Here is an 18349-nt window from a genome sequence, read left to right on the forward strand (position 1 = left end):
GGCCTAATGCTTTTTGATGGGTATTGATTTTGTCTCAATCGCTTTGTCTGCATATTCCCTGATTCATATCACAAATTCATTCATAAGTGTTGCATTATTATGTTTATTATTTTCTTTCCTTTTCTTCTCTTTTGTCATTTTGTATGGAATAGGTGATATGTTGTATTATATATTTTGCGTTAGAGCAATTTCTGTATCTCTGTGTGTTCAATAATGCAGGTCACCTTATTGTCAGTAAGTGGCGTATTGTTAATGGTATATGGGAAGGCGTAAATAAAAGAAGAGTTAATCATTCTGCAGGTGTGCTGCTTCCCGGGAGAAACACAGTTTTTTGACAACCGCTGCCGTGAAGTGTTCTAATTGGGAGATATACTGATATTTTCAAAGGGTCGATTATGGTGAATAAAGTCGTTTGAGCACAACATGGATGTTTGATTGATTCATTGGATCAGACGACGCGTCAACTGGTCCTGGTAGTGACCAGCGGCTTAGGTTCCTTGGGGTTTTTTTGGTCGAAATCAAGTCACTGTATTAAGTCAAAAAACTCTGCTTCCATTAGTTTTAGTTTGGGAAAGGACACCAGGGAACTGAGTGAGTGTGAGACTGGAGTCTATATACGGGGTGAAATTGGTGATGAGCTGCAGGTGAGTGATGACAGGTGTGAGGAGAACCAGAACTTCGGAGAGCATGAGACCTCCATGTCCTCGGGCTGTGAGGATGGCAAGTCCAATGGTGGATCCGCCTCCTCAGGTGTAGTGGAGGGCTCGGCAGCAGGTGTCCTACGGAAAGGAGAGCCCCTAACGATGCTGCTTTGGGAGGCCTGGTCAGGATTTTGCTGAAGAAACTCCCTGATGAGCTGCTGATCCAGAATGTGTTGAGCAGGAACCCAAGATCTCTCTTTCTCCCAGTCGACGAGGTACTGGATGACTCTTTTCACAGTGACGGGAGCAGATAATCTGGCACACAGTGTAGGTAAGTCCTCCATCGCTGAGACAAGGAGGAGGTGGTGGATAAGCAGCAGGCACCAGTGACCTCTCACAGAATGGCATGACCTTGGACATGCGGAAAGTCGGGTGTACCCTCACAGAAAGCCTGACTGCCACAGGATCGATGACCTTCTGAATGATGAAGGGTCCAACAAACTTAGGAGCCAGTTTGGTGTATTCTACCCGCAGAGGAAGGTCACGGGTTGAGAGCCAGACACCTTGGCCCACCTGGTACTCTGGAGCTTGGGAGTGACAATGGTTGGCTATAGTGGAGTATCAGTCAGCCACCTCGAGGAGGGAGGCCCTAGCTTGGGCCCAGGTCCGGTGGCAGAGTCAGAGGAAGGCTTGAACTGAGGGGCAGGAGGCTTCCTTTTCCAAGGCTGGCAAGAGAGGTGGCTGGTATCCGTAGGCTCACTGGAATTGAGACAGCCCAGTGGCGGAGCTGGTGAGATTGTTGTGGGCATATTTCACCCACAACAGATGCTGGGACCAAGATGATGGGTTCTGGGACACCATACACCCAAAGAGCCATCTCCATATCTTGGTTCTGGCCATTGGATTTGGGATGAAACCCAGAGGACAGGCTGGCCAAGGCCCCAATGAGGGTACAGAATTCCTACAAGAACACAGATGAAAATTGGGGTCCCCGATCAGATCAACAGGAAGATAGTGGAGATAAAACACATGTTGGAGGACCAGTTCAGCCGTCTCCTTCACAGAGGGGAGCTTTGCACTGGAATATAGTGAGCCATCTTCCTGTACCAGTCCACAACAGTCAGGATGATACTATGGCCCCAGGATGGTGGTAGGCCAGGGAGATGTGGGACCAAGGACAATGGGGCACTGGGAGAGGTTGCAGGTGTCCAGCAGGAGCCTGGTGGGAGGGTTTGTGCTGGTTGCAGACCAAGCAAGCCTTGACAAACTCCCAGGTGTCCTGGTCAAGAGAGCCCCACCAGAACCTCTACTGCAGAACCTCCTTGGTCCACTGTCCACACAGTGTGTGCTATGGGTCCACTGGAGAACTTCAGAGTGCAGGGAAGCAGGGACAAAGAGCCATTTGGGAGGGCATGTCCTGGGCCCTGGATCTCCAAGGCTGCATTCACCCTCTCCTCCACCCCCTCAGGTGCGGGCAGTGACCAAGCAAGTGGAAAGAAGGATGGTATATGAGCCAGGGAAAGAACTTGACTCCCCTTTACGAACTGACAAGACAGGGCGTTGGGCTTCATATTCCGAGACCCCGGACAGTAGGAGAGAGTGAATTTGAACTGCATGAGAAATAAAGACCATTTTGCCTGCCTGGAATTCAGTCTTAGCTGACCAAATATACTCCAGGTTCTTGTGGTCGGTCCAAATTAGGAACAGCTGTAGAAGGCACAGGGGTGGAGCTTCTGGTCAACGGCTGCCCGCTGGGAAAGGACTGTCGCTACCCCACCATCTGAGGCATCCACTTCCAACATCCTGTCTTTCAGGGTCCGGCATGAGAATTATGGGGGCGTAAGTGAAGCAGACTCTGAGGACCTGGAAGGCGGCAGCAGCGGAGGCCTAGGAGAAAGGCACCTTGGTGGAAGTGATGGCAGTGAGAGAGACTGCCACCATGCTGTACCCTCGGATGAAGCAGCAATAGAAGTTTGAAACCAAGGAACCTTTGTAGCTGCTTCCGGGACTCAGGGATGGGCCAGGCGGTGACGGCAGAGACCTTGACTGGATTAATCTTTATGCTCCCCTGACCGATGACGAACTCCAGCAAGGTGATCGAGGAGGCATGAAACTCACACTTCTTGGGTTTGACGAAGAGGGCGTTCTCCAGAAGGCGTTGGAAGACTGCCTGGGGCATTGGTGCGTCGGAGGGAGGTGGTACCCGTTTTCCACTGTAATGTCATTTAGGCCTTGATAGTCAATGCAGGGCCTCAGGGTCTTGTCCTTCTTCTCCACAAAGAAAAAGCCTGCACCAGCAGGGGATGAAGACGGGCAGATGAGGCCAGCTGCCAGACAGTTATTGATATATGCCTCCATGGCCTCTCTTTCAGGTGCAGACATGGTGTACAGATGAACTCGAGGTGGACTGGTCCCAGATAGGAGGTCAATGGCGCAGTCATAGGGACTGTGAGGAGGCAGGGAGGTGGCCTTGGTTTTGCTGAAGACCTCATGGAAGTCATTGTACTCAGGGGAAACCCCCGGTGAGGTCAGGGGAGGAGATGCCACTGGGCGCAGACTGAGGAGGTGAGGCTTGCTTCAGAAAGTCTTGATGACATGCAGAACTCTACCCCAGAATAGACCCCATCACCCAGTCGTTATGGGGGTTGTGACAACGAGCTGACTTGAGGATGTGGAAGCTGACGGCCTAATGATGGTTCCCAAAGATGTCTGTACGGGTGTCATCTGATGGGTGGCAGTCCCCAGAAGATGACCATCCAAGGTAGTGGTGGGGACTGGCTGAGGCAGCGGAACCCTGTCGATGTTTAGCTGCTGTGCCAGTTCATCATCAATGAAGGAGATATCTACCACAGTGACAATTAATGTAGCCAGGGTGTATGAGCCCTCTGCCAGAAGGGAGTGGGTGTGACAGAGGGGGCATTTCTTGTGCAACGGTTCAGTGGTTGGACTCACCAGTAGTTCCCTTGCTACCAGTGAGTCGGGCCGCTTTGCTGGATAGTAAGAAATGAAATGACCAGTTTGACCACAATAGGAAGGAGGATTCTAAAAGTGCCGATCGAACAACTCTCTCTTCTCCACACATCTGGCCTGGATTGGTCGATCCAACCGTGATGTCAGCTCAATCAGGCACGGCAACCAGGAGTCAGTCTGGAAATGAGTGTTGGAGAGTCTTGCATGAGGGCTAAGAACAATCTAGCAACTGGGTGAGTGTAAGGCTGGAGTCTATGTACAGGGCTAAATTGGTGGAGATGAGCTGTGAGGAGTAAGCTGGTGAGCGGAGGGCAGGCAGAGTGAGACAGGGGCAGGTGAATGTAAAAGTACTGAGTCCATGCTGAAGAAGATTGTGACAGAATCTTCATTGTAGATCAGTGAATGCGTTACAAAGGTTCACCGGTTCATCAAGAGGACGTGTCCAGTATTCATTCAGATAATGGAACAAACTTTGTGGGACCAGAGAAAGCTCTGAGAGAGGCACTGGCATCATTAAATCACTATTGGATACAGGGAGCTCTATTGCAAGATGGTATCCAGTTGAGTTTTAACCTGCCTTTTGTGCGAGGCTGAGTCGATTTTGAATGGTTGCGCCCTCACTAAGCTCTTAGATGATCCCACTGAACTCAAGCCCCTCACTCCTAACCACATTCTCCTGATGAGAGTTCAACCAGTAATGCCAACTGGACTGGACTGATGTATATGTGAAAAGGAGATGGAGACATATCTTTCTGTTTGATTTGTTTTTGAAAAAGATGTGTACAGGACTACTTCCTCCTGCTCCAAGGAAATGGACATTTGTTTCCTGGAGACTTTGTTGTTGTGATGCATTCTGCTGCTCCTCGTAGATCCTGGCTTCTGGGCAGAGTTTTGGAAACTTTCCCTGAGAGAAAAAGATTGGTACACTCGCATCTTCAGACAAAGCCTAACATCTTGAAAAGACCCGTCACTAATCTTTGCCTGTTGCAGGAGGCTACAAGCAGTTAGTGATGAGATATGGTGACCGTTGATTTAAACAAGGTTATGTTTACCAATTTTGGGGCTTTTGCTTGGTTTGTTTTGTATGCAGGCCACTTACGGCTCTATTGATTTAAATTTGAAGGTAATTGCAATGTCAGATGGTATTCTGGGGGCTGTCACGTTAGAGTGATTTTTGCATCTCTGTGTGTCCAATAATGTGTTACTTGATTGTAACGGTCGGTGGCATATGGTTAATGGTATATGGGAAGATATAAGTAGAAGAAGAGTTAATTACTCTGCAGGTGTGCTGCTTGCCCGGAGAAGCAAACAGTTTTTTGACTGCCATCGCTGTTAAATGTGTTCTAATTGAGCCTTTTGTTTTTATTCGCACAAGTTATACTGATATAAGTGTTTGCAGTTCAACAGGCAATTTTCAAAGGGTCGATTATGGTGAATAAAATCGTTTGGGAACAACACGGACATTTGACTGATTCATTGGAGCCGCAATGGACGATGCGTCAGCTGGTCCTGGTAGCAGCGTCAGTGGCTTAGGTTGTTTTGTTTGGTAAAAATTAAGTCACTATATTGTGTATACCTACCATTGTTGTCATGTATGTTCATGTATATGCACCAGTGTTATGTGTGCACTCAACAAAATATTGATTTAAAAAAATGTTCATTCAAAAATTGAATGACTCAATTTACACAGAATTGTAATGGTTTTTAATAATGGTGGTTAATCCAATGAAGGTTTAATCCTAACCAGATTAAGTTGTAAATTGTTTGTACTATTTAACTGCAGTATCTAATCTAGTTAACTTTAAATGAAGGTGGAAAATATCCCCACACTGTTGTTTCTCTTCCTTCTGTTTTTTGTGTTTGACAACGGCATTTAAAAACTAAATTTTTATTTATTAAATCTCAACCGATTAAAATGGCTGCCATGTGCTGAGGGTCATGTGACCCATACAGAGGATCACCTCCTCTGACTGGCCATTCTGCTGGGAAGGGGCCGGACTTTGGACAGGACTTTGTGAGGTGGGTCTGTCATGGTAGTTACGCACTTTGTATTGGCAGGGAGGGGTTTTGTTGGGGCAACAGTAGGTATGAGGTTGGGCGGGGCTCCTGATGTCACTGTCATTGTTAGGCTTGTTACTGTTGTTACGGGAGTCAGGTTGTTTGTCACGATGGCAACAGGTTTTGCCATAGTGGTCTGGATCTCAGCCCTCCTGGCTAAAGCCGTCCTTAGTTTCTCCCTCATTTGTTCAATCTGGTCCTGCAGCTCCTGCAGCTCTCCGGGTTGGGGGGGGGGCACTGCAACAGGTAATGGGGCTGCTGCTTCAGAAGAAGGGGCTACACTTGTAAGAACGGAAACATTGGGTTGAGCAGAGGAAGAAGTAGAAGAGGAGGATGATGACGAGGGGAGGGAGAGCACTAAGCTGGCCAACGAACTAACTGGTCCTCCATTCTCACACTGTCTTGTGCTTGGTCTTGACTTGAGCCAGACTGGCCGCTCTCCCTCACCTTTAACCACACCTCCTTTGTCGTCAGAGGCAGCAATACGAGCCAGCAGGCGGCGTGTGTTGAGGGTCTCCAGGTTGAAGTGAACTCGTTTGAAGTCCCGCACATCCTTCATAGCATCAGCCACGGCGGCATCTTTATTGGTCTCGTTGTTCCACTTTGATGCAACTCCAGAAGTTAGTGGGACGGGGGGGGCATTAGAGGGCTGAGGCTTCTGCAGGTTGCAGCTGAGGATAGAGAAACACAGTCTGTTCTTAGACACACTGACACGGGTATTAAGAGCCATATGTCATGGCTCAAAGCCTCAAAATGAAAAAGTGCCTACGTTGACCTTGAGATAAAGTGATGAAACAGGAACTCATTTAGATTCATCATCACAAATATAAATCGACTTTAAAGTCAGTCAATCTTTGTTAAATTCACATCAGTACAAAACTTACACACCTTTTATCTTTCTCAGCTCGCTGCTTCTTCACGTCCTCATAGGTCATGTTCAGAGCTCGATGGATTTTCTGTCAAAAACACAGTTTGTTGGCACTACTGAAGAGGCTTATTAGGATTTTTCTGTCCAACTCTTCAACACCTGATTAGGATGTTAGAGGCTCTCTGATGTTTTATCTTTTATAATACCTGTAGAATCAGTGTAGCAGAGGCGATTTATTGTGGCTATTCCATTAGGTGGTAGGGTAAGAAGTCCAGGGTGTGTGCCGCAAAGCTGTTTAGCATCATGTCATGCTAAAATGCCATGCAATGATGAGTGACTTAGCTGAGAGAAACCCTGTGTATTTTCTGTTACTCAGAATATCTCCGTGTCTTGCTGAACACAAGAGACAATTACATCCACTAAAGTAACACACAGTGACACTCACCTGTGAGGTATGCAGCCAGTATTTGAGGTTCTGTCGGCGGCGGATATGTGGCAGGATGAGGCGGTAGAAACCATGTTCGCCTGCCAGAGTCAGCAAAGCTCCGCCCACTCCAAAACACAACAACACAAAGAGTCCTGAGAAGTGACTGATCCCCATCTGAAGAGTCTGATAGACACAAAGTCATGTGATGTTTTTAATCGGACAGACTCAGGTTGTCAGAGGCTCAAAACATTGTCTCAGACATTCATTGTAATTTCTTCAGTGATACTTTTATGTATTTATATGTTCTCATGTGTGTAAACTATTTCCTTATTTTCCCTAGAACAGACAAAAGGTGGGTTTTGGTTTGTAAACAGTCTCTTTGGACCAGGTTAGGGTGAGTACTTGTCATGATAAAATATATACAGTTTTACCTGTGAGAGCTCAGTGGGAAACAAGAAACACTGTATTCTCAGCATGCTGTGTCCATACATTTTATACTATAATCAAAACAAGAAACATCAATACTCGTGTTAAAATTCTGCTGCTGTGCCACACCCCTAAGCCAAATTAACAGACCGGTTGTTTTTGGTTTAATATCATTTATATAACGTACGTAGACTGACCTCAGTGACAGCGAACACCCTGTTCCCACAGGGAACCACTTTGTACCACTTGTCATGAAGCATGTCCATGTATCCATCTGATTTATATCTGCTGATGAACTCAGAGATGTTGGATGTCAGAGGAGAATTTTGAGGCAGGCCAATACCATAACCTGGAGACAATAATGAATAGTCAATAAACAACAACCCAATACCATAATCTACACACAATCATGGAAACGGGTGTCCATCATCAATCACTCTACTTCCTGAACGCCTTTCCCTTGGTAACATGAGTCATATTGCCATTGTTCACCATAAAAATAAACATGATGCCTTGAAGTAAATATAGAAAAATACAATATTTTCATCTTTATGTAAGCCTGTTACATCACTGGTGGTACTGTGTGATTTTGTGTTGCCTATCTCTGTGGTTTATCTCTGGCATTCACTTTGATTTATAGAGTAAAATTGGCATTCAACTCACAGTTAATTAAGTACTTTGTTGTTGTTGTTTTTTTCTAATTCCTAAATTGGCCTCTTGCTCTCCTTTTCTCTCCTACACTTTCTCCTGTTCTGTGTTTCATGGTTAGTTTACTCCTCTACCTCCTTAAGTGATAATGGTGCATGTCATAAATGCAGTTTTTTATAGGTATGGAGGTGAAACTTAGTGAACCGGAAGTGTGGCTCCACATCATAGCTCGTCCAACTCAGGCTAGTGTAGCTTGTCGGTCCCCTGCAGTCTGTGCTGGTGCTCTCTGTCAGTGTTGGCTCTTGTTATTGTATTCTGAGGAATGTGAAGTTAGTGACACCAATGTCCATAGTTAAGTGCATCCCTGGGACCAGAGCGGGCGACATCCAGTGTTATCTGTATCTGGTGGCTAATGATAAGCATAAATAGGGTTGTAATTCACGTCAAACACCGTAGTTTCTTCTGGCCTCCTGCCCAATCTGACCAGTGACGACAAGTATGGCCACATGTTGTCATTCCACCGCTGGTTGTTGTCCAGAAAACAATGTGGGCTACATAGACAACTGGAAAACGTTCTGGGGGAGACATCTTTGATTAGGAGAGATAGTGTCCATCCCACCATGGGGGGTGTCACTCTCATAGGAATATGGCCAATTTTACTAGAAAGTAAAAACGCTGACATTCCCGAGTCACAGTGTTTGCATGACCAGAACAGAAAAGAACCAATGTCTATAGAAACTGACCTTCTGAATTTAGTCAATCTCTTATATCAAAGGTAAACAGAAGAGGAGATAAAAACAAAAGCTTAATTGAAATTAAAACTACCACCAATCTGGATCTAAATAAAAATTAAATGTAGATTATTAATTATTACATCACTGCCATTGAAATCCCTGCTAGTTATCTGACAACTGGCCATCTTATTGATATATTCTGTGTCACTGAAACCTGCTGCAGCAGGATGAGGATGTTGGTCTGAATGAATCTGTTAACTTTCATATTCCTTGCACCATCGGTCGAGGAGGGGGGGGGGGCTGCGGTATTTCACTCCAGTTTATTAATCAATCCTACAGTAGACCAAACTTCGGTTATAGATCTTTAGAAAGCCTCACCCTCAGTCTCTCCCATTCTAGCTTGAAAAGTGGAAAAACCAGTTCTGCTAGTTAGAGTACATTGTCCACCTGGTCCTTACTCAGTCTCTATCAAAATTATCAGAGTTTTTATCAGAGTTAGTACTCGATACCAATAAAATCATTATAGTGAGTGAATTCAATATTCATGTAGATGTTGCCAGTGACAGCCATAGTTCTAAGTCATTATTCGACTCAACTGACTTTCCCAGCGTGTGAAGGAACCAATCAGTGTTTCAGTCACACCCTTGATTTTGTCTTAACATATAACAATTGACCAATTAATATTTCCTCACACTCCTCTTCGTTCCCATCACAACATAATAACATTTGATTTTACAGTAAAGGGCTGCGCAGCATCTAGGAATAAATCCAGCTACAGCAGATGTTTATCTGAAAATGCTGTGGCCAAATTTAAGGAGAATATTCCGTCATCATTTGATAAATTGCCATGTCTGAATTGAGTGGAGGACTGCTCCCCTACACAGATTGACGACCCTGTGAATAGCACTGTGGCCTCACTGTGGTCCAGTCTTGATCTTGTTGCTCCTCTGAAAAAAAAGCAATGAAACAGAGGAGGCTGGCACCTTGGTGTGGCTCTCAAATTTGTGCCTTAAAGCAGACATTACGGAAATTGGAAAGGAAGCAGCGGTCCATTACTGTAGATAAATTCTGCCAAGTCTTTGAAAGAAAGCTTAAAAAATTACAAAAAAAAAGCTCTTTGCAGTGCCAGAAGCTCCTACGATTCAGCGTTTACAGAAGAAAACAAGAACAACCCCAGGTTTCCCTGCAGCACTGTAGCCAGGCTGACAGAGCGTGATAGCTCAGTTGAACCACTGATTCCTTTAGCTCACAGCAGCGATGATTTTATGGGCTTTTTTTACAAATAAAATCAGCCAATCCTTGGACCTATCCTTTTCATCCTATATATGCTTCCTTTAGGCAATATTTCAGGGATCACAGAATCAATTTTCACTCCTTTGTAGATGATACTTAGTTATACTTGTCAATGAAGCCAAATGAAACAAATCATGTAGTCAGACATCAGCATTGTCTTACAGACACAAGAGCCTGGATGACCTGGAACATTTTACTTCTGAACGATAGCTATTGTACTTGGCTCTAAGCACCTTAGAGAAGCATTATTTAATCATTTGACCACTCTGGACGTCATTACCTTGGCTTCCAGCTCCGCCATTAGGAATCTTGGAGTCATTCTTGACAAGGACATATTGTTCGTCCCTTACATGAATCAAGTCTGTATGACAGGCTTCTTTCTGGGGCCTTTCTGTGTGGAGTTTGCACGTTCTCCAACACCCCCCACGACCCCTCAAAACGGAGAAGCAGTAGAAGATGAATGAATGAATAAATAAATATGATTTGCTTTGCTTTGTGTCCACCCTATGGCTTACACCCACAACTATTCATTCCATTTTATGTGATGCACTTTTTGTAGTAGCTTTAATGGATAGTCTACACACACGTACACAGACGCACACACACACACGTACACACACATACACACGTGTAAACACCCAGAGCAACTGAGGCAATGTGACTTAGGTGTCAACACTATTTATTCAGATTTTTCTCAGCAGAGTCTCTGAAGCAGGGAACAGCTCAGTGTGAATCTTTAAACTGTGCATGTGTGTGTGTGTGTGTAGGTTCCTCTATTCTGATTTGTCCAGATGTCACTGATGATGAAATTTCATGAAACATGCTCCTGTAAGGAAGATGTTCAAAACTGGAAAGAATTAAACTGAAGATAAAGCCAAGAAGGTGCAGACCTCACTCCATGTTTTCCTTGAACTTCCCCAACACAGACCTGAGTATAAACCAGATACTGACCTAAATCCTGGAAGCAGGTCTGAACCGCAAAACATCCATGGATTTGATCCAGAACAACCATTAAAACCACTAGAACCATTACAGTCCAAGAATGCCCCAGTGTCTAAACTTCAATTACGTCCTTACAAACACAGGAGTCACGAGTTACCTTCGATGGCAAATGGTTTTCCAACAGTTGCAAGTTTACAGTCAGCATCAATGGAAACTTCATAGTCCAGCAGAGCTTTGTCCATGATGAAGGCGTCCAGCTGAGGAGGATCTGTCCTTCAACACAGAGAAACATAATTACTATGGTAACCAGAAATTAGGGATGGGTGATAATTCTTAAAAGTAAAATCTCAAATTTTTTCACACCAAACTTGACCTACAAACTGCAAAGAAATTATTCAGACAGTTTTTTCCTTTTCTTTTTTTTTGTCTTGGTTTTTCCTTCCAGGAGTCACACAAAATGACTCCTTGTGGACAAAGTAACAAAGTGTCACAAGTTCATAGTTCTTATTTTGCATTTTATTGTAAATTATGAATATTTCTGTCCAAGTGGAGTTGCCAAAAGTAGTTCTCCAAGATTGTGTACCCGACTGCACATGTGACTCACATCAGGTAATGACAACCTCAGCCCTCTGTGAAATACGGGAGTTCAAAGACAAAGTCGGCCAAATTTCATGTCCTAAACTACAAATTCAAATTAATCCGATTATCAACCAGCAACATATGGAAACTCCTCATATCAGTCACAGACGCTAATGACAACAACCATAAACACTACAAACAACAACTACAGAAACTAATGACAACAACACACCTATAGATAACAATCATTAATACTACTAACAGCTCAATCAGCTGGTTGTTTTTATGCGGCCTCAAACTACATGAACACAACAACAAAGTTATCAATAATAAATAACCATGTCATTGTTAAAGTGGCAGAAACCCTTGCAGATCAACTACCAGGTGGGATCCATGCTCTTACTTGAGGGTGGCGACACCCTCAGGTGTAGTTGGTTCATTGAAGCGACGCATGTAGTCGTACATCTCTGGAAAACTGTTCTTCATGTAATCCTCAGCACTGCTTTCCCTCACCGTTCCGAAACGAAAACCCTGGGATGGATGGTGGAGCTGACAGACCAGCAAAGAAGATTGAAAGGAGAGGAGGGGACAGTGGAACATGAGCAGGTTGAATTAGGAGTCATATTGATATTGGTCCTTTGAGTCAGTGATTCTGATCACAAAAAAGATAACTAGCGACTCAAACAGTAAATTTAATTTCAGGGGAACTGCTGGGTTTGGTCTGGTCACATGCTCTCATATACCTCAAATAAAAACTTAAATATAACATAAAATAAAAAAGCGCGGAATTTTACTTCATTAGCAGACGTATCAGGCAGATTTAAACCAGTTTCAACATATAAATATTTGTGTGTGTTAATGTAAAATCAGTGCTCCATTATTGGTCTCACTGTTTACTTTTTTCCCCAAACATTCAACGTCCATGAAAACAGGAAACAAATGAACAAATCTTGTACAACATGATATACGTATATGCACAACACATTTAAGGTCTCAACATCAACAGCTGAGTCTGTCAATGTTAATACTCGTTTTTATGTCTGTGATCATTTATACTGATTAACACATTAATTGTTTATCAACATCATCTTCAGTGTGACATGGTAAAAGGTCTCAGGTCCAGGATGGCAGCTGGAGCCAATAAGAGCTGATCCGAAACATCACAGACAACATAGAGCATGTCAGTGTTTGTTGAGTAGCTGCCGTAGAGCTGCACTGAGTGAGTACAGAATTTAAAAAAGCTAATCACGCACAGATGGACATCAGTTAAACCCCCACCCACCCCTGCTTGGCTGTGTAAAAGACCTTTGTGTTTTACGGTTCAATCCGCTGCTGAATTAAAAGTGTAATTAGGACAAGGCAGGTGATACACAGATCAAATTTCATCTACAATTATTCCACAACAGGCAGCAGAGAGTGAATGAATAAAGACTTGGCTGTCTCTCCATCCTTTTAACTGCCTGCGACCAAAACATGACCATCAACATCTGGGAAGAAACAGAAACAGGACTAGGTCCCAAGGCTAAGAAACGCTTACCACCTCCTCTAGATATTTTTTTACCTGGCTCTGTAACACCTAGGATTGGCTTGCTATTGTTTGGTGTGCTAAAGATTGGCCGATAGTGTTCAGACAGGTCAGGACCTGAACCCACCAAGAAACATCAGGATAACAGGCAAATGAAATGCAACGAACATAGAAGACATGTTATTATCTCACCTTGGCATCATGAATCCCTGATACCTCCTCAAAGGTCTTTTCTCCCACCATAACAGCAGCAAGGTTGGCAGTGTAGCTGGACAGCACCAGCAGGCAAAAGATGGCCCACAGGTTCATCAGGAATCGACCTGTCCAACACTTTGGCGTCTTGGAAGAGACGGTGCGTCCAAACAAGATGGCATAGCATAGGTTTAGAGCCGATGAGTATGAAAACACCTTCATCCTGTTTCGTCCATGAGGTGTCATGCCGAATGGACTCTTCCACTCATACAACGTGAGGAAGAGCGCCGTGATGTGCAGTGCCAGGAAAATACCCACCCACATGGACCAATGCAGGGGCCACATGAACGCTCCAATAGGGGCTGCTGTGTCTTTACTTCGCACTAGGATACCGAGGCTGGTGGAGAAGAAGGGCGAGGTGAAGTCAATCACCTCACTCCGAGCTGAGTTGATACTGAAGGAGGTGACAGCCATTTCTGCCAGTCCACTCAGAAGATCCCCCACCAGCCCTGTCCAGCGCCCCCCCTTCCAGGCACCATACTTTCCGTCTCCAACAATGTAAAGGTCGAATTCAAAGCCCAGGTCCTCAGCCAGCTTCTCCAGCAGGTCAATGCAGTATCCATAGCAGCACTTGCTATACTCTGGAGGCAGGAAGCTACTGTTCCCAGCTGCCACCTCCCTGAACAACCTCTCCAGAGTCTCTGAATTGTTGGTCCCAGCATCCAGGCAGAACTGACCAGCTGGACAACTGCCCTCGTCATCTACATCCCGTGTGAACACAAATGGATGTTCCACCAGAGTCACCACTCGGACACGACTTCCTTCCACTGGTATTCCCACCCTCCAGCGGCTCCTGGTCCTCCCACCCATCCCTTCTGTCCTGTGCTGATGTTTGGGTCCCCGCCAGACTTCCTGGTCTTCCACCTGCAGCTCACCATCTTCCCAACTGCCAACTGTCACCCAGGTGGGTTGACCTAAAGCGTCCCGCCGTAGGCTCCAGATGTGAAACCGCATCAAAGTGAGGACCTGAGACAAGTTCTGGTGTACTTGGACTGGACCCGTGAGACCAGAGAAAGATGTGTTGAACAGAAACCTGCAAGACAAAAAACCAAAAACCTAGGATTACTTAAACCTGCTGGTGGTGAAGCCTCTGCTAAGAGATGTCCCTTTTCAGTTCTGCTTTTAGCCTAAAGTTTTCCACATCACATAGACCAAAAGTGATAGACTCAATAAGTCAATAAGTCACATCAGCTATCGTTCTAAAAAGAGGGTTTTTGATTAAATGGTCTCTGGATTCTGGGGGTGGAATAATTTACTTTTTCAAGAGTTTTCAAGAGTTTTTATCTTTGTTTAAAATTTGTTTCCACACCAGTCAGTGAATTATACAGAGACCAAGTTGCATAAACACGAACTGAACAAAGGTGAAATGCATCAGGGCAGGGCAGACAACCAGGACGAATAGTAAAATGGAGGTAATTTCTAATCCAGAAATTAGTACATGCACACATAGAGGCCAAAAGAAGAGGAAAGGTCATGTCCCTAACCCTTGAAAGCGTCAGCAGTTTCTAGGTCCTCAACAATTCCCTGGACATAAAAAACTATAGTTGTTCAGTAACGTCTTCTGTGGAAGCTAAAGAGGTTAGCATCACCGTCACAAACTTCTTCAGGTATAATGCTTCTTCCATCTCACCAGAGACCTTTCTTCCAGATATCTCAGTGAGTCGTGGTGCAGTCCTTGTTCTAGACTTCAGTCAAGAATCACGGATGCCACTGAAGTCCTGAATCTTCAGTGCAGCAGAAATGTTTCTTAATCTCAACACAGTCAAATTGAGTCTGACTCTGTTGCAGCTCCAACCACCTCATGGTGTTCGCTTTGATCTGCATCAGCTAAGAGAGCTGATATAAAGGTCACCACAGCTGGGCTCCAGTCCAGGTAGAAAACCTACCTAATATTATTATTCAGCATTATCATTTAATATTTGCCTTTGCTGTTTTTTCTCTCTTCTTGTTTTCCTGTTGTCTTTTTCTTGATCTGAACCACAAACCTATTTAATAAATAAGCCTTGTGTTTCTGTTGAGGCTGTAGAGGAATAAATTATTTGAAAATGTTGCACATGTTATGTTACACAGATCTACTGCATTAAATACTGAAGGTAACTGCTTTTGCTGCCTTTTAGCAGTCATTTATTCAGCAGTTGAATTTCAACTAAAAGGTTTTGATATTTTAGCAGCGAGGATTTAGTGCAGGCAGCAGGGAGGCTTAGTGGTTAGCACAGTTGCCTTATAGCATGAAGGTCGATTCCTGGGCCTGGGGCTTCCCTGTGTAGAGCCTGCACCCCCTGCCAAAGATAATCATGTCCCGGTTGATTGGTTACTCTCATCTGATGATTAGTCGGAGAATTTAACATTAATTCTCTAATACTTCAATTTTTGTCTTTTTGTTACTTGGGGTTTTTTTTATCAGAAAATGTCATTCTGTGCTCTCCTATGATCTTTTTCTACAAGGAAACTCAATCCAGCAGTAAATGTTTTATCCTCTTTATTTCAGTTTCAGTGTTTCAGCTCATCTGTTCCTTGGTTACGGCTCACACTATGGCTATGTCTGACAACGCAGAATTTTCTCCCATACAAGCCAGTGTTCCCTCTGCTCCTGGGTTTCCTTTAGTGCTTTTGTCTGCTTCAGCTATGTTTTGACCAACTGAATGGACCTGTCCCCTTGCTGGCTGAGGCCTTTGGATCCAACTGTGTAAATAAAGTCACTGAACTATGTTTTTCTGCCTCTTCATCTGTATTGAGGTTCTTGCTGTTGTAAATGCATATGTGACAAAATGCTGAAGAAATGGTAATTTACACAAATTTGCTTTGTTAAACATTTGCTAAGATCTAACAAGTTAAAATTTCTCAACCTCAACAGCAGTGTTGGAGCGTGTTTAGGAACAAAAATACTAGCCCTTGTATATTAGTTACTTTGAAAAGGATTCATTATTTTTAGACTTGATCCCTGTGGCCTCTTATTCAGTAACAAATGACAAAATAACCTGCATTACTGTAAAACTGATTTTGCATAAAATATAGAAAAAAAATGTATGAATAAAACTTGGACTGTAGTCCACTGTAGTGGTTAGTGTTGTTGCCCCACAATAAGAAGGTCATGGGTTCAGCTCCTGGGCCTGGGGCCTTTCTGGGTGGAGTTTGCATGTTCTCCCTGTGTCTGTGTGGGTTTCCTCCCACCATTCAAGGACATCATGTTTGGGTTAATGAGTGACTCTAAATTGTCTGTATGTCTGAATGTGAGTGATTGTTGGTCTCTGTCTGCCTCTGTGATGGACTGTTGACCTGTCCAGGGTGACCTCGCCCTCACCCAGAGTGAGCTGGGATTGGCTCCAGCACCCTCCGCGACCCAGAAACGGATAAGCAGTAGAAGGTGAATGAATGGACTGTGATATATGAGTTGTGTTTCATATAAAAGCCTCACAATAAATTACTTTCTCAGAAGAACACAATCACAGATGAATTAAGATAAATCAATAAAATACACAATGTAATCAGATTGCAATGCATAAATTAATGTAATGTAGTAAAGTATATTATACTTTGTGGACATGGGGATAACGCTAAGCTGTTCTCTCCAAAAATATCTTTTAGCTGTGTAAAAAAGTGACAGCTTCTGACAGAGAACAGAAGAAAATCTAAAAAAATATATATCATAGTAATAATAAAATGGTTCTAAATAAAATTACAGTTTGTAACTGGGTGCAGGACAAAAAGACAGAACTGCCTTGAATCATGGAAGTGCCAAAATGTTAACCCTTCCACTGAGGAATTCGCTAAACATAACAGAATATCAAGGAACCTTAGCATTAATAGAGGAAACGGGAAAGTGAATTACTCCATAAATGACATACATTACACATTTTCGTCCCTCCTTTTGTTTTCAAACATAAACATAAAATGCGTATATGATTTACCTTGTGAGGTACTGTCCTGAAGACAAGACCTGGTGCTTGTTGGGTATGTCGTAGCAGTTCACCATGTTCTGAATCAGGGCCAGGTCCGGTCTTAGCATGGTTGCCGCAGCAACAGCCCTGGTGACAAGCTGTAGAGCATCTCTGACATAAAATTCAAGTGGTTTCCTTTCCACCTGTCCATAGGCCAGCAGGCCGAGTGGCAGCCCGATAGCGTGTAGTGCATCAGGGTTGAGTGGCTGGCCCAGTACCCAGCGCACCATGGGTAAGGTGAGGCCAAGGTCCTGGGCACTGCGCAGGACTGCTGCCACACACTGCAGGTCAGTCCCAAACAGCAGCACAGAAGCCGGTGGGGACTGGAATTGCTTGAAGTGTTGAAACAGGAAGTCATGAATCTGCGTGTCATCGTGGGATGACCGCGTCAAGTTCAGAATGGTCCACTGGTGCCAGGTGACCTTGCCCCCACCGTTCCACAACGCACCACTCCGGCCTTCCAGGAGCCGCAGGAGACCTCGCGCTTCCTCCCAGCCTTGACACAGAACCACCTTGCCTGCCCTCCAACCGGACTGCTGCAGAACTGTCACCAACAGATCAGACAGACTGGACTCTGGAAACCCTGTCATCATCTGTAGGTGGAATCGGTTCTACATGGATCAGGGATGAGGACGACATCAACCAGGAGGAGAACCATCCAGGAGGAAAACCAGCCAAGAGGGGAACATGTCAGTGTCAAAGAAAAGAAGAAAAATGTATCAAAGACCAGATAATCAATCATTGGCAATTCATCCAGTGAAATACTAGAGGTCCAATCTTTTTCTGGAGAACATTCCAAAACCAAAAAAATCTTTCTTGACCAATGTCAGAGGTTTGTCCTGATTAAAGTTGCTGCCAAATTCATGGTCATTAATCAGCTGATCGCTGGCCTACAGAGGAATTTAAATGGTACTATATCACTTATGAGAATGTGTCTACACAACTTCAACAACAGCTTTGATTTGTGTCAGTACCGGAAGGGATATAAAGGCAGGCTGTGTTTGTCAGGTGCTTCAGTCTATGTCCGCCGTCACTGTGACAACTCTCT

General features: G+C 44.3%; 1 protein-coding gene across 1 annotated transcript in view; it reads right to left on the minus strand.

Annotated features, from left to right (window-relative positions):
* Positions 1-610: 610 nt before the first annotated feature.
* The window catches only part of grin3bb (glutamate receptor, ionotropic, N-methyl-D-aspartate 3Bb), a 42657-nt gene continuing 24918 nt past the window's right edge, over positions 611-18349 (minus strand). Inside the window, exons 2-15 of the mRNA XM_029500217.1 lie at positions 17272-17912; positions 13304-14396; positions 11990-12135; positions 11165-11280; positions 7588-7739; positions 6983-7147; positions 6558-6625; positions 5758-6340; positions 4446-4515; positions 3305-3526; positions 2760-3187; positions 1458-1602; positions 1033-1165; positions 611-929 (exon numbers count right to left, since the gene is read on the minus strand). Of these exons, the coding sequence (XP_029356077.1) occupies positions 611-929; positions 1033-1165; positions 1458-1602; positions 2760-3187; positions 3305-3526; positions 4446-4515; positions 5758-6340; positions 6558-6625; positions 6983-7147; positions 7588-7739; positions 11165-11280; positions 11990-12135; positions 13304-14396; positions 17272-17912 (4281 nt within the window). The remainder of the gene's footprint in view (positions 930-1032; positions 1166-1457; positions 1603-2759; positions 3188-3304; positions 3527-4445; positions 4516-5757; positions 6341-6557; positions 6626-6982; positions 7148-7587; positions 7740-11164; positions 11281-11989; positions 12136-13303; positions 14397-17271; positions 17913-18349) is intronic.

The sequence above is a fragment of the Echeneis naucrates genome, chromosome 4 (assembly GCF_900963305.1).
Source record: "Echeneis naucrates chromosome 4, fEcheNa1.1, whole genome shotgun sequence".
In the NCBI taxonomy this organism is placed as follows: Eukaryota; Metazoa; Chordata; class Actinopteri; order Carangiformes; family Echeneidae; genus Echeneis; species Echeneis naucrates.